The sequence below is a fragment of the Brugia malayi genome (genome assembly GCF_000002995.4).
Source record: "Brugia malayi strain FR3 genome assembly, contig: Bm_v4_ChrX_scaffold_001, whole genome shotgun sequence".
In the NCBI taxonomy this organism is placed as follows: domain Eukaryota; kingdom Metazoa; phylum Nematoda; class Chromadorea; order Rhabditida; family Onchocercidae; genus Brugia; species Brugia malayi.
The window spans coordinates 650,001-663,236 of NW_025062479.1; the positions used below are offsets into that span (position 1 = coordinate 650,001).

At 30.1% G+C, this 13,236-nt stretch overlaps 1 protein-coding gene across 1 annotated transcript in view; it reads right to left on the minus strand.

The window, feature by feature from the left end:
• The window catches only part of Bm10145 (Cadherin domain containing protein), a gene marked incomplete at both ends in the record, with an annotated part of 7,761 nt that extends 1,720 nt beyond the window's left edge, over positions 1–6,041 (minus strand). Inside the window, 10 exons of the mRNA XM_043073152.1 lie at positions 10–193; positions 276–366; positions 460–611; positions 797–905; positions 1,050–1,164; positions 1,404–1,517; positions 3,783–3,955; positions 4,357–4,511; positions 4,834–5,693; positions 5,793–6,041. Coding sequence (XP_042929086.1) covers positions 10–193; positions 276–366; positions 460–611; positions 797–905; positions 1,050–1,164; positions 1,404–1,517; positions 3,783–3,955; positions 4,357–4,511; positions 4,834–5,693; positions 5,793–6,041 — 2,202 coding nt within the window. The remainder of the gene's footprint in view (positions 1–9; positions 194–275; positions 367–459; positions 612–796; positions 906–1,049; positions 1,165–1,403; positions 1,518–3,782; positions 3,956–4,356; positions 4,512–4,833; positions 5,694–5,792) is intronic.
• Positions 6,042–13,236: the final 7,195 nt, after the last annotated feature.

Genomic DNA, 13,236 nt, shown 5'->3' on the forward strand with positions numbered 1-13,236 from the left:
TAGTCTTACCTGTTTAACAATATGTGCAATTTGTATGGATTCTGTAGCTGTTCGTTGTTGAGTAGCAACAATATCAAATGTAAACACACCTTCCGCATAATCACCAATCATAGGATCAACACGAATATCACCTGATACTGGATCGACCGAGAAGAATGGCGCTGATTCCGATGGTGCATCTTCATTTTCGGCACTGAACTAATTTAAATATATTTGTATGTTTAGATAAATAATAAAAAAAAAATTCAAATCAGGAAAAGAAAAGTGATATGTACGGTGTGAAGTGCACTGATCCAAATTGATATGTAATAATTGGTTGATGTGTTTTCAATCGAGTCACTGGTATGGTTAATTCGGAATCAATTCCTAGAAAAAAATTATAAGTTGCTTTTAGTGGTTATTACCACACATATCAGAAACTTTAGGACTGATAATGATAACACAAAAAAGTTAACTTACCAAATACACTAACAGTATTGTTTTGAAAATGATATTTCATTTTATTTGCTTGCTCTACAACGCTATTTGTTTCCGTTCGTACCGTAAATGCAATCATACTTGCATTACTACTGTCAAATGATATTTTCGGTGTCTTTGACATATTGTAAGCACTAGAATAATTAAACTTTACAAAGAACCATCTAAATATGAAATACTTAAAGCATTCCATAACATTCGTTAGTATATAGTAATAAGGAGCAGTGTGTTTTTTTTTTTTTGGTTAATTTTCAGACAAAAACCTTTATTGATTGAATAAATTTAATCAGTTTTGAAAAATTATAAGGAATTATATGACCTGGCTAAGACGCATAAATGATATTCATCATATTTGAGATCATTGGGATTTGTCACCGAAACAATACCAGTTTGTTTGTCAATAGTGAATATTCCATCTCGATTTGTACCTTTACTGTGACTTGAGTCAGTTTTTTTTTTTTTTTTTTACATTCATCCAACTCATTAAATTATTCAATTATTTGCTATTTAATTGATATATTCAATCAAAAGTTCACACATTTGTGAGAAATTTTTTGTATGACAAAGCTTACAACTAGGTAACATGTAGTAATATATGGAATTATACGGCGCATCATCTATATCCACTGCTTTCAATCGTCCAATAGTTGTATTACCTGGTTGAATCACAAACACTAAAGGTACTGACTGAAATTTGATAATTATTTATTGCACGATGGAAGTCAACGATCAAAATCAATCAGAAGCTAATCAGCAAATTTTGAGAGTAGATTCTAATTGTAAAGTAAGTTATTTCTAATTAAGTGTCAAAGCAATTCTCTTTTGTTCAAATAAATGTAAATTGAATGATTTATTCAATTTTTGCTTCAATTAGAGTGGCATTTTTTTCAATTGGACAAAATATAATTTTTTAGCAACAAAATTACACTGTGAATTTCCGAAAAGATTGGCAAATTGTCGTTGATATCTTTAACTTCAATTCGCAACAGACGTGTTGCTGTTTTGTCCATTTCCACAGCATTTTCTGCTTTTACTTTTAGCTAAAAATAATTAGCAGTAAATGGGATCAATTTTCTCTTAATTTCATTTGGGAAAATTTACAAACTCTGGAGATTCTCATTTCTTTGATTTAATCAACAGAACTTTATTTAAAAACAACACTGAAAAATATTCTGACTCATCTTATTCGGTAATAATGACATGGAGTATTTCTATTTATTTTTCAAGACATCAATTCATCCGGTAAGCGACAAATTGGTAATTAAGTTTGTGATTGGAGGTATATTATGAAAAGCCATCTCAACGACTTTCTTAATGGCAATTTGAACTCTATTAGTCATCATAAAAGGGAAATAAAAGTTGATGAAACCATTACAAAGTAATGTCAAGATCACAGAATTTGTAGCAAAATGTCTTCTGCATACCATTTTCGACTTGAAGCTGCTCTTATTTATCTTCAAATACGATATTTTGACTCATACAACGGAATGTCTAGACTTTAATTTCAGTCATTCATCGCATTTTTACTTTTTTTGAAGCTAAGAAGATGTTAGCATACTACAATGTAGAAGGAATTAAAAAGAGGAAGAGAATTATAAAGGACTTTAACCTTAGTATACAAAAGTCAACTGAACTTTATGATTTACTTTATAGCTTGCATCAAAATTTCAAAAAATTACTCTTGCTATTTGAAAAAGTTTTTAATTAGATTAGAGATTAAAATTAAGCCACTCATCATAGTTTACTCATTCTGGTGACATTTTTGCACCACAAAAACATTAAACTTGAAAGGTTAATTCTGTTTCGAAAATTTGTCCCAACTATTTATAGCTAGAAATGAAATGCCTGCAAACGAACCCAAGCATTATTGGATATAAGAAAAATAGTAATACTTGAACATGTATGTCGAACAAAAATGCGAATTAGTAGTATTTTCAAATTTAAATTTCGGAAAGTTTTGGGAAGAAAGTCAGCTGAAAGTAATGAATTCTATGATTATAAATTGCAGTGAAAGTTTTCCCGGACATTTCTTTCGAAAAAAGCTGAATTTCATTGTGCATAAATTAATTCAGTACTGATTCTAATAATGGAATACACAATGTGATATTCAAAAGATATTTAGAAACAAATGATTAGGTAAGCACTGCTCAAAGGTAAATATTTTGACATCCGTTTGTCTTCAACAACTATCCCATCTTACAAATAAACTGCATTTAACTTTTATTGCAATATAGTTGCTAAAAGTGATTAATAAAGGAAGGCACTTTGTACAACACTATTTGCAAATATTGATGTACTAAAAAATATTTGAACTGAATTTAAAATGATGATTATATGGATTTGATAGTAAAGTTCGGAATTTTGAAATGAGAAGTTTGAAAAATTAAAGCATCGATTTCGGAATTCAATGCTATTACAAATGAATAGCTAATCGGAAGATATAAACCCGAATGTTAATGATGAATTAGAATTAGGAAGCCCAAAAAGCAAACAATTATAAGATTGAGTTAGCTTTGAAAATGAATGGAGTAAAATAAGGAAAATGTTTTATACATGATTCGAATAAAAGAGAAGCAATTAGTACTATCTAATTTATTTAAATTTGTGAAAATAGACCTCACTGTAGATTTAAACCAAAATTACATGCAGTTTAGAAGTTTTTTAAATTATATTTAATGATAATTAAATGTTATGAAAGATAGTTCAAGGATATTTCAATCTTTTTCCAACAAATAAGGGATGAAATAGTAGTTAAATGAAGTATTTCGATTCGTTTGATAAAATATTAGCTCATTGAATCAAAGATAAGTCTTTTTTTAAGCGATTATCGTTGAAAGCTTGAATTAAATATTAGTGATAAGAAATCATTCTTTATGAAGTCAGAGTTTGAAAGTCAAACTTTATGATTTAGATGCACTCAAGACAAATTCCGTCAAGTGATGTTTGTTTTGAGATTAGACTCTGTGAAATGATATTTGTTCTCAGATTATTCGGATTAATGAGGAAGTTAAATAGAAGTGTAAGAATTTATACTTTTTTCTGAATAAAATTGGCTAAGAACAGTTAAAAGATTAATGAACTGTGTGCCATAACATTGCTTGGCCGTGAAGTACAATTTTCAAATTAGTATGTAAAATGGAGAATATTGCAGTTTGAAAATCAGATATGCTTGCAGTTGTCGCAGCTAATTACAACTAATTATGATAAAAGTTTCGGAAAAATGATTTTTGAAGGATATGAAAAAAGCTTTTGCTTAACGTCGTTATCTATAGTACAATTTTCAGTGCGACAACATTAACAGCAACCAAACTGCCGACATCAAGTTTGGTCGCATCACGTCCAAAAATGAACTGTTCCGGATTTGGCTTTTGTGGATTTGATTGATTGATATCACGTAAATTCCAATACGGACTATGCCATACACTTGTGTCTGTGTGTTGATACGGCAATAATGATGTGTAGAAACGACGATAAACACCTAAGTTAACGAACAAATTGAAGTAAATTTTTCAGGATACAGGATACTTTTTCAGGATATTTTTTTCCAGACATTTTTTATACGAGCGTAAGTTTCTGGACAACCTCAATATTATTAAACTGACTTATAAGTGGACATAATTTTACCTGGATTTAAAAAGAAATTTCTGTCTTCAAATTCAATTTCCCTACAGTAAACTGCATTCTTCACAAATATGTAAACTTTACGTATTGCATTTGAAATCTTGCTTTATCGAATTATCATATTTAAACTATCAAAGGGATTTTCCAGGGTGCTTTGCATAAATGAAAAATTTGAAGAAGGTTAAATTTTTGGAAAGTTTTTTTTTAGCTGACATTTTTTAATGTTGTCAAAAATAGCTATGTCAAGGATGGATTTACCTTGAAAGCAATTTAACTGACAATCGCGTGCACAATTTTCCTCTGTTATAGCTGATATCATCGTTAACGGCAAATGATAGTTACCAGTTCTACTTTTCATGTTTAACACACGGCGATTGTTTTGCCGGAGTGAATGATGAAGAGCTTCCTTCATTCTAGATATTATTAGTCTAAGCTTGATTAGTGATTTCAAGGAAGTTGCAAAGAAAAGTTAAGTGATTTTTTTAATATTAAATTATTCAAATGATCGCTAAAATCACCTTACACCCGGAAAATAACCCATATGTAAACAATTCAAGCTAACAAATAGCTCAAATAACTTACAGGTTTTGTCAAAAGTAAGCGTGAAATCAATTATTAGCTGAACCATATGGCTTAATAATCAGTTTCCATCAATTCCATGATTCTTTAGATATTATTTGTTAAGTGATATGCGCTTAACGTTTAGCATTAGGTTAATATGAGAAGAATAAGTACCTTTTCTCGGATGCAAGATGACGGTGTTTCTCCGGTACCGACCACTGCACCTCACATGCAATTCCTAAGAGGCTAATCTCTTCATGGAACCACAAACTAAATTCGTTGAGGACATCATCAATTAAACCAACGATACCACCCGACGAAAGCTCAAAAATAGTTGTTATGTATTTCGTTTCCGCAATACTATCCCGGAGTAGCTTTTCAGTACTCATATAATCCGGTATTTTGGCTTCCTCATCCTGAAGCTTCAGATCCTTTGTATTGCCAATTTGTTGTGGAATGGCAATCACTTTCAGATTACCTTTTTCGTTCTTTTGCAATTCTTCACTATCAAAAGACTGCTGCGTGATCGCTCCTAGCGTACGTTGAAACAACGGTTGAGCTCGAAAAAAAGCTACACCAAGAGGTGATAAAGCAGGTGATTCAGCAGCTGATATACTGTAGCGTACATCAATTCCGGACAAGTAGCCACTTTCACGCCCGCATGATTCTGGCAAAGATTCATCCATAGACATATCTAATTCATAAACGGATTTCCGTGTTACACTTCGCTGTACTCCATAGGTAGAATAATCGGATACATAATCGACATCTTCGGATTCACATGATTTGTCGTGAGTGGTAGAGCCTGCCACAGTCTGAGTTACTAAATCATCTGCCAGCATCCGAGTAGCTGGTAACCTGGAGGGCGAAAGTAGTGATCTGAAAGTGTCGCAGTTGTCAACACTTAACATTTGGCCATCATGAGTCTCCGCAGTCTTCGGATGTTCATCCTCTTCTGGCTTTTGCTGGACGTACTGCAATTGTTGTTGTTGTTGTTGTTGCTGCTGCAGATTATATGTCCTTTCCAGTTCTTCCTGTAAATGATGACATACCATTGCGGCCGAATAAACACGATAATAACTGATTGCTGAAACCTGAAATCTATTACTGTTAACAAAATGTTTGTCACTTACTGAGGATCGCCTTGTTGCTGTTGCTATCATTCCTTGAATGGTTGGTATTATTGGCTTCAAATGTATCCGACGGCTATTGCCACTTTTACGGTCATTTTTTGAGGAATCCGTTTGTTGTTCTGCTAAATCATCTTCATCACTGCATGAGCTAGAAACTTCTGGATGACAGTTCACACGTCTCGTAGTAGCACGGCGACTTTTGCTACTTAGACGTCGTAAAATTTTGTCTAATTTTTCAATAGCATTCATCTTTTAGTAAGACATGGAATAAGTTGTCACTGCGTTCTTTGCTGCAACATCGATAGCACCGCACCACTATCATTCAAAAGCTTCGAACAAACTTTCCTCTGAAAATCCCGAATCTCTCGTGACAATGAGATCGTAAAAGCTTGTTCAATAGCCGTAATCCATCTTCAATAAACTTTTCTCGTAAAATTCTGAGTAATCCTGAGACATTCGGATATTAAAATGATTTGCGCAAAAGTATGTAAATACCGAATTTGACTGCTCGTGAAAATAAATATACTCGATGTGATGCATGATTACTTAGAGAAATTGTCCAGCAATATGACATTAAAAATAACACTGGGAAAAGATAAAGACAAATTGAAAAGGAAGTTTCGAGAAAATGTTTGTCTGTGCTGCTAATTGTCAGAAGGAGAAAAAAATTATTAAACTTCAAGAGTACTCTTGAATTACCATTAAATATGTTCATTAGTGGATAGCTTATTAACATCAATAAACCATTTATCAATAGGCAAGATTTAATATCATCCAAATTCTTCAACATTCCCTGTGATCTCCCATTTATGCTGATTAATTTGCAATAATTAATAGTAAAAGATAATAGATAAAGTTTCTAAGCCGGGAAAACAAGTAAATATAATTCTATTTAAAATTGGAAAAGATGAAAATGGCCAAGAATCAGAGTGAAAAAGGAGGGAATGAAGTGATATTAAAAACATATAAATTTGGTAGAAACTAGTATTCAGCAATTAATGAGGCACTAATTGTACTAATTTCGATAAATCTTAAAACTGTTTGGAAAAAGGAAGAAATGAACTAAGCAGAAAAAGAAAGATAGATTGATTAAATGACAATGAAAGGAATTGTTAAAAATGGAGGGAAAGAAGAAGGATAACAATATGCATAAAATATACATTACAATCATTCAAAAGCAAGAAGACAAAAAAAAGAGAAATATGAGGGGAAGACGAAGTAGATTTACTGGGTCGCTCCTTGTTAAAGGACAGATCACTCCTCTAATTTTTTTCACTTCTGTAAAATATTTCAATAGTATTTGAAAGAAGTGCGACTGTCCTTCTTCTCACGGCATTGTGCGAATTTTTGCATCATCCTAACACTTTCTATCAACCACCGCCAATAAATCGTGATGCACAGACTGTTATCGAAATTTTTTCTAACCTTCACGGATAGAGGAACATAACAATTTTCAATCTTAGTCATTATTACAATCAATTGTTGTGATAATGAGATAGATGATATTACATGATAGATGTTCATATATCTTTCTATATTTGATTGTAATTATAAGCTGTAGATTCAATTGGATTTAAATACAAATTTAAATTTTAAAAAAGAATCAATGAAGTGTAGCAGTTAAAAGAAAATGTTATAAAGATTTGAAGATTTAATTTGCAATGTTAAAAATTAAGCTTTGATTCAATGGTTATTTAGAATATTGTTTTATACAAATAACGTAATCAAATTTGGATGAAATTTTTAATAACATTTAATATTTACGATATTAGTGATAAATTATCGACAACAGAGGAAAGGAAAAACAAAATTTGCAGCGTATTTCTGCAAATATAGATAAATCATTGGAGTGCATAAATTAAATTCTTTAAATTTCAGTTCATATTTATGAGATATTATGAAATTTTCCTGTTGAGTTGCACCGCTAAATGTAGTGATGACCTTCGAAAGTATTGAGGAGTAGCTCATTCAAAAAAATAAATAAAAAATAAAAATCTGTGCAAACAAAATTAAAATATCCTAAACGGAAAAACATCTTTCGTTAGATCAGAAAGAACTGAAAAGAGTAAATAGAAAAGTTTATACATTTAAACAGATGACAAATTTTACTGGAAAGAACTGTGAATGAACTGTTTTTACAATTACATTTTACAATAAGAGATGACTTTTGTTAAGGGGAAATTCCCTCAATTTTTCCCTCTCTTTTTACTTTATTTATAGATAATACTGTCTTAATTAGTTCATGATAACACATCCTTTAACCTTTAAAAGTAAAATTTATCTATGGTTTATCTCACTAAGCTGTATGGTAGTTCTGACGGAAAAAGCAATGCTTCTAATCAGATTCCCCTTTTAACCTTTCATTAAATTCAACTCAAAATAAATCTGGAAACTCAGAATTTATGTGATTGCAGTTCATATAATCATGTGAAAAAGAAAATCGTCGCAAGTTAACATTTTAGAGTAATAATTATTTTTTAGAAATCATATTGAATGTATTAATGGAGGAATTCAGTGAAACATTTCTTTCCAAAAAAAGACAGAAAAAAAAGAAAAAAAAAGGAAAGCCAATTCGATTACAACTCAATGTTCCAGTGCAACAGAGAAGAAATTTATTAGTGAATTTGAAGTTGAAAAGGAAAACTAAGAAAAAAAAAATTTTTTTTGAAGTCAGTTCGATCTGTAATAAAACGATGCTAATATTTTTAAGTAAATCTTTACAATTTTGTTTAAAAAATAAGCAAAAGAACAATCAGAGATCAAGCCTTTGTTACTGCTTTGTTCTTTTCTTTTTGAATTTAGTTTAAATGTTTTATCTATTACTGCCGAAATAAGCTGAAATGATTACTTTGTTCATCATAACTCTCTTTATAATATTAATGGTTACCTTCTCCCATAACTGCTATTAACCTTCCTTTCTAAAAAAAAAAAAAAAAAAAATGAAAAAGTTTAACAGATAAAATTGAACAATAAATTCTTCTACACAAATACTGGTAAGAATAATTGGCCATATAAAAATAAAATCTATTCTTTGGCGTTTGACTTTTTATACATTTATTTTAAGCGAAACTGTACAACCGGTTTTCTGCAAACTGATAATTACTTTATAGCACTTAGATAAATACAGTCTTAACGTTGCATACGCTGCACGCCACACGTGTTGCATCGGAATTTATTTGTGCAGAAGCAATGCCGGATGACTACCAAAACCAAATTATAATATCCAAAAAGCAGTCATACTGCAATTATTTTCAACTTTTCCTACATTCTACTTTTCTCCATTTCTTCAATTTCGAAAAAAAAAAAAAGAAAAAAAAAAGAATTCTTCCATCTGATATTTGAATTACATTTAAAATTAGCAGACTTTAAAATAAACTTCAAATAGGCATAAATTTCTTTTGGAGAAGAAACTAGAAGAACTAATCAGTTAACGATATTTGTAATTTTCAGTTCGATGTAGATTCAAATTTCAGCAAATTTAATCAAGACAAACAGATGATGAATATGGTACATTTAAAAGTTTCAAACAGTAGAGAAGAACGAGTTTCTCGAGCTAATGATGAGCATAAAATGCTTTTAATACCGAAATTTGACAGGCTCAACTGAAAATCATAGATCAGAAAAAAAGTATACCTTCTTTATCTTAAAAAGAGAAATTTGATAGCGGCTTAAATTATTAGTACTATCAAAATGTTATTGACACTCCATCTTTTTTTTTTTTTTTTTTTATTTTGAATTTCAGATTTCATCACCAATGAAAATTTAACTTTTCCAGTGTTTCATTATTTTCATTACCTTATTTTTAGAAATATACCTAATTAAATAAAGACTTTTTATCTGTCTTCCCTATTACACTACTGTTTGTTCTGTTCATTTGTGCCAACAAATAAGGACTATAAGAGTTTCGAAAGAATGCAATTCGTTTATCAAATTAGATGGCAAAATTGGACGATAATTTAATCACTCTTTACAAATTGGTAATGAAATTTGAAATTTAAAAAAAAAAAAAAAAAACAGATGGACATAACAACAAATATAAACCGCTACGGAAATCTCTGAGAAGGTAATTAATTAGATGGATGGGCACGAACCGATACCATAATTTCATCCTCCTTTACCTCTTCCTTCACTTTTTCACATTTGTACGATTAATTATATGACCTTTGCAAAACATGCAAAAATAACAACTACATGAAAAAAGTTAGCAACAAAAACGTCAAAAAAAAAAAAAAACGGTCATCATTTCAGGACGGCAATAACGACCATTAATCAATGTGAGAAAATAGTCCCAAAAGACTGCTTTTTTTAAATTAAAAATCAGTACCACTTTATCCTCCTTCCTTCCCGATAAACACAAAATGCGTAAATTTACTCTAAAGTTCTTTTTTTTTTTTTTTGTGAAAATCTAAAGTTCTTTTTTTAACTTTGGTGACGGAATAGGCAAAAGTTAACAATGTCAAGAGATGTAAACGGATTTCTTTTCCTCTTACTGTCAACTATGGAAAAAAAATTATTGCTGGAAGTGCTATAAAATCCGGTATCAAATAAAAGTACGATTTATTAAGACAAAGTATATTTTTGAAAATTATTTCATTTAGCTACTTACCTCATATTGACAAAGGAAGGAATGAGGAAGAGGTATAAAAAGGAGCAGCAAATGGAACAAAATCGATGAAATGATATGCTGTGATTACTTTATGAGGAATTACATTGAGTAATTATTTTAAAAAGTTTGAAAATGGTGAAAAAAGTATCGAAGTTTTATATTCTATGGGAAAAGTGTCAATCAATTGTAGAAGCATCAAATTACTCAAAATGACAGTTTCTAACGATAAAATAAAAATTAAAAAAAAAAAAAAAAACCACTTGACGATAGCTGTTCTCCTGTGCCATCCCCAACGAAAACATTGGAATCCTTTAAATGCTATATCATCAAAACAAAAGTGAATAATTCTTCTAATCCGAAGATAGCATCGCTTATGAAGAGTACATTCATGACATCATATCCAACATTTCGTATTACTTTGAACTCGATTTCTTACTAAATTGATATTTAATGATTTGTTAACGATAAAAAAAAAATGTGATAAGAAAGAAAGCTGCCAACATAATCAACTTAAAATGATAAATAACTTGTCAACATGATTGATTTTTTATGGCCATAAATAGATATTGCTGAGAGAATGTTCCCTCTCTACATAACATATAATGTATGCTTTTCGATTTCTTACCAAATTGACAGGCAACTCCTTGGAAATCTTCAAACTAAGCGTACACATATAAGCGAAAGCATAAAAGCAATTTTACTTTTCCTTTTCAACTAATCGATTCATTGCTTCCTTTTTTTTCTTTGACTTCTTATTTGGTGACAGTCCCAATGCAATCCGAAACATTGAGCCTATCTCCTGCTTACTTTTGTCATTTCTAATCCAATAAAAAAAAAAAAAAAAGCAAACAAATTATGCAAAGCATTTATCAAATAATTAATGCATTGAAAATGAAACGATCGACTAAGCAAAGAGTTGAAAAGAGGAAGAGAAATTGGTTTGTGTCATTGCTAATTTTTTTTACCATTTATAATTTTTTTTTTTTCATTTCATTTCAATTAAGGTTAGCTCACCGAACAAATCATTCATTAGCTCATTTCATGTTATATAATAATTTTTTCAGATAGAAAGTGAAAAACTCTGCAAATCAATTCAACATTTCATCACTTCAACATATTTCTGTCTCTTTGCATCGTATCAAAAGTTTGTCATATAATCACTTCTCCACACATAAATATAATAAACCTTATTTTATTGAGTAAAAATATGATAATTATTAGTTAAGAAAGTATCCACTTGTCTGTCAAAACTGTCTATTCAAATTAAAGTGCTAAAAGCAGAATATTCAACAAAAAAAAATTCATAAAGATCAACAATCATTTGAAGAAGAAAATTAAAATACAATAATTTAAACTATGAAAAATTGTAAAGAAAAATATTAAATTATGAAAAATAAAAAAAAAAAAAATAGTAAATTGTGAAAAAAATAAAGATATGTCTTTTTTATTCTCTCTTCAATTTGATCATTCTTCAATCTATTTCTCTTCGTCATCTCTCTAATCTTAAATGAAGTGTTAACGACATCTGAAAAGGCTTTTCAGTATTTGACAAATTCGCTAATCAATATGGGAAGAAAAAGAGAACGAAAGACTAAAAAATAAAATGAAAATATGTCAAAATGTTAAAATTACATGAAGCTAAAGCCATTTATTACGAAACGGAAATGGGAAAATTAACAAATAATAATATCAAACACAGTGTTCAAACTGATGACAGAATGAAATTGCGGCATTCGAAAAGCTCTTTTTGAACTAATATTTGAGGAAGAAGGAAAGGAAGAAAGGAATGGCAAAGAAAGAAGTTAAAAAGTCCTGAAAGATGGAAATGGGATGGTTGGATGGATGGAGGGGTTATGTCAACAGATATTTACAACAAATGCAATTTATTTCGTTGTTCGTTATAATTTGGAGACGATGTACTGTCGTTTCTTGTTTATTTTTGATACAAGGCGGAAGTATGAAGAAGCGGTAGTAAGGGAGGAGAAGGACTTCAAATGTTGAATTGAAGGATTTTTCAAAAATTGAGAATGTATTGTACGACAGAGAAGATTCCATACAAAAGATTGACTTCTCTTATCCTTTGCAAATCAGAAAAAAAAAGAGGAAGGAAAATAAAATTGTAAACAAAACAATTCTTGAATGAATCTTACAAGTAGAATATATTCATGGAAGTGAGAATCAGAGGACTGGAAGAAAAAAAAAAAAAAAAAAACTAATATATAAACAGTCTTTCAACATTTTTGTTAAATTTTTTTCTTTTATGACCCATAAACAGCAGGTGCAAGTATATCATATCCCGGTGGCAATGATAGTTGCAACGAGTTGAGGAGGAGGAGGAGGAGAAGAATGAGATGATCGCTCGAAATTTCGGTTATTTTCAAATCATAAACGAAAATAATTAATTTTTCATGTGAAGAGAAATCTCATCAGAAATGGAATACTGTGATAAATGTAATAATTTTTAACCTTGTATTTGAAAATTTTTAAAATCAAACAATGGAAGAATAACAATTATATTTCCTTTCTTTTTCGTCATTCTCTCTTACTTCACACTTTTGGTAGGCGACAACAATTATTTTTCAGGCAAATAGAAAAAGCAGTAGAAATTTAAAATGGAAAAATATCTGCTATGAAAAAAAAAGGTTACAAAAATTTTTCTTTCAGAGATGACTAATAAATCGCTTTTTTCATCGGACAAAACAGAAAAAATTAGTGAAAAATTTCCTAAAAAAGATTACGAATGGTTCATTTCTTAAAAATAGAAAAAATTTCTCTTCCAAAAATTACAATACGCCAAATACTTACTATCTTTTCACGTACTATCTTTTTACAATTACT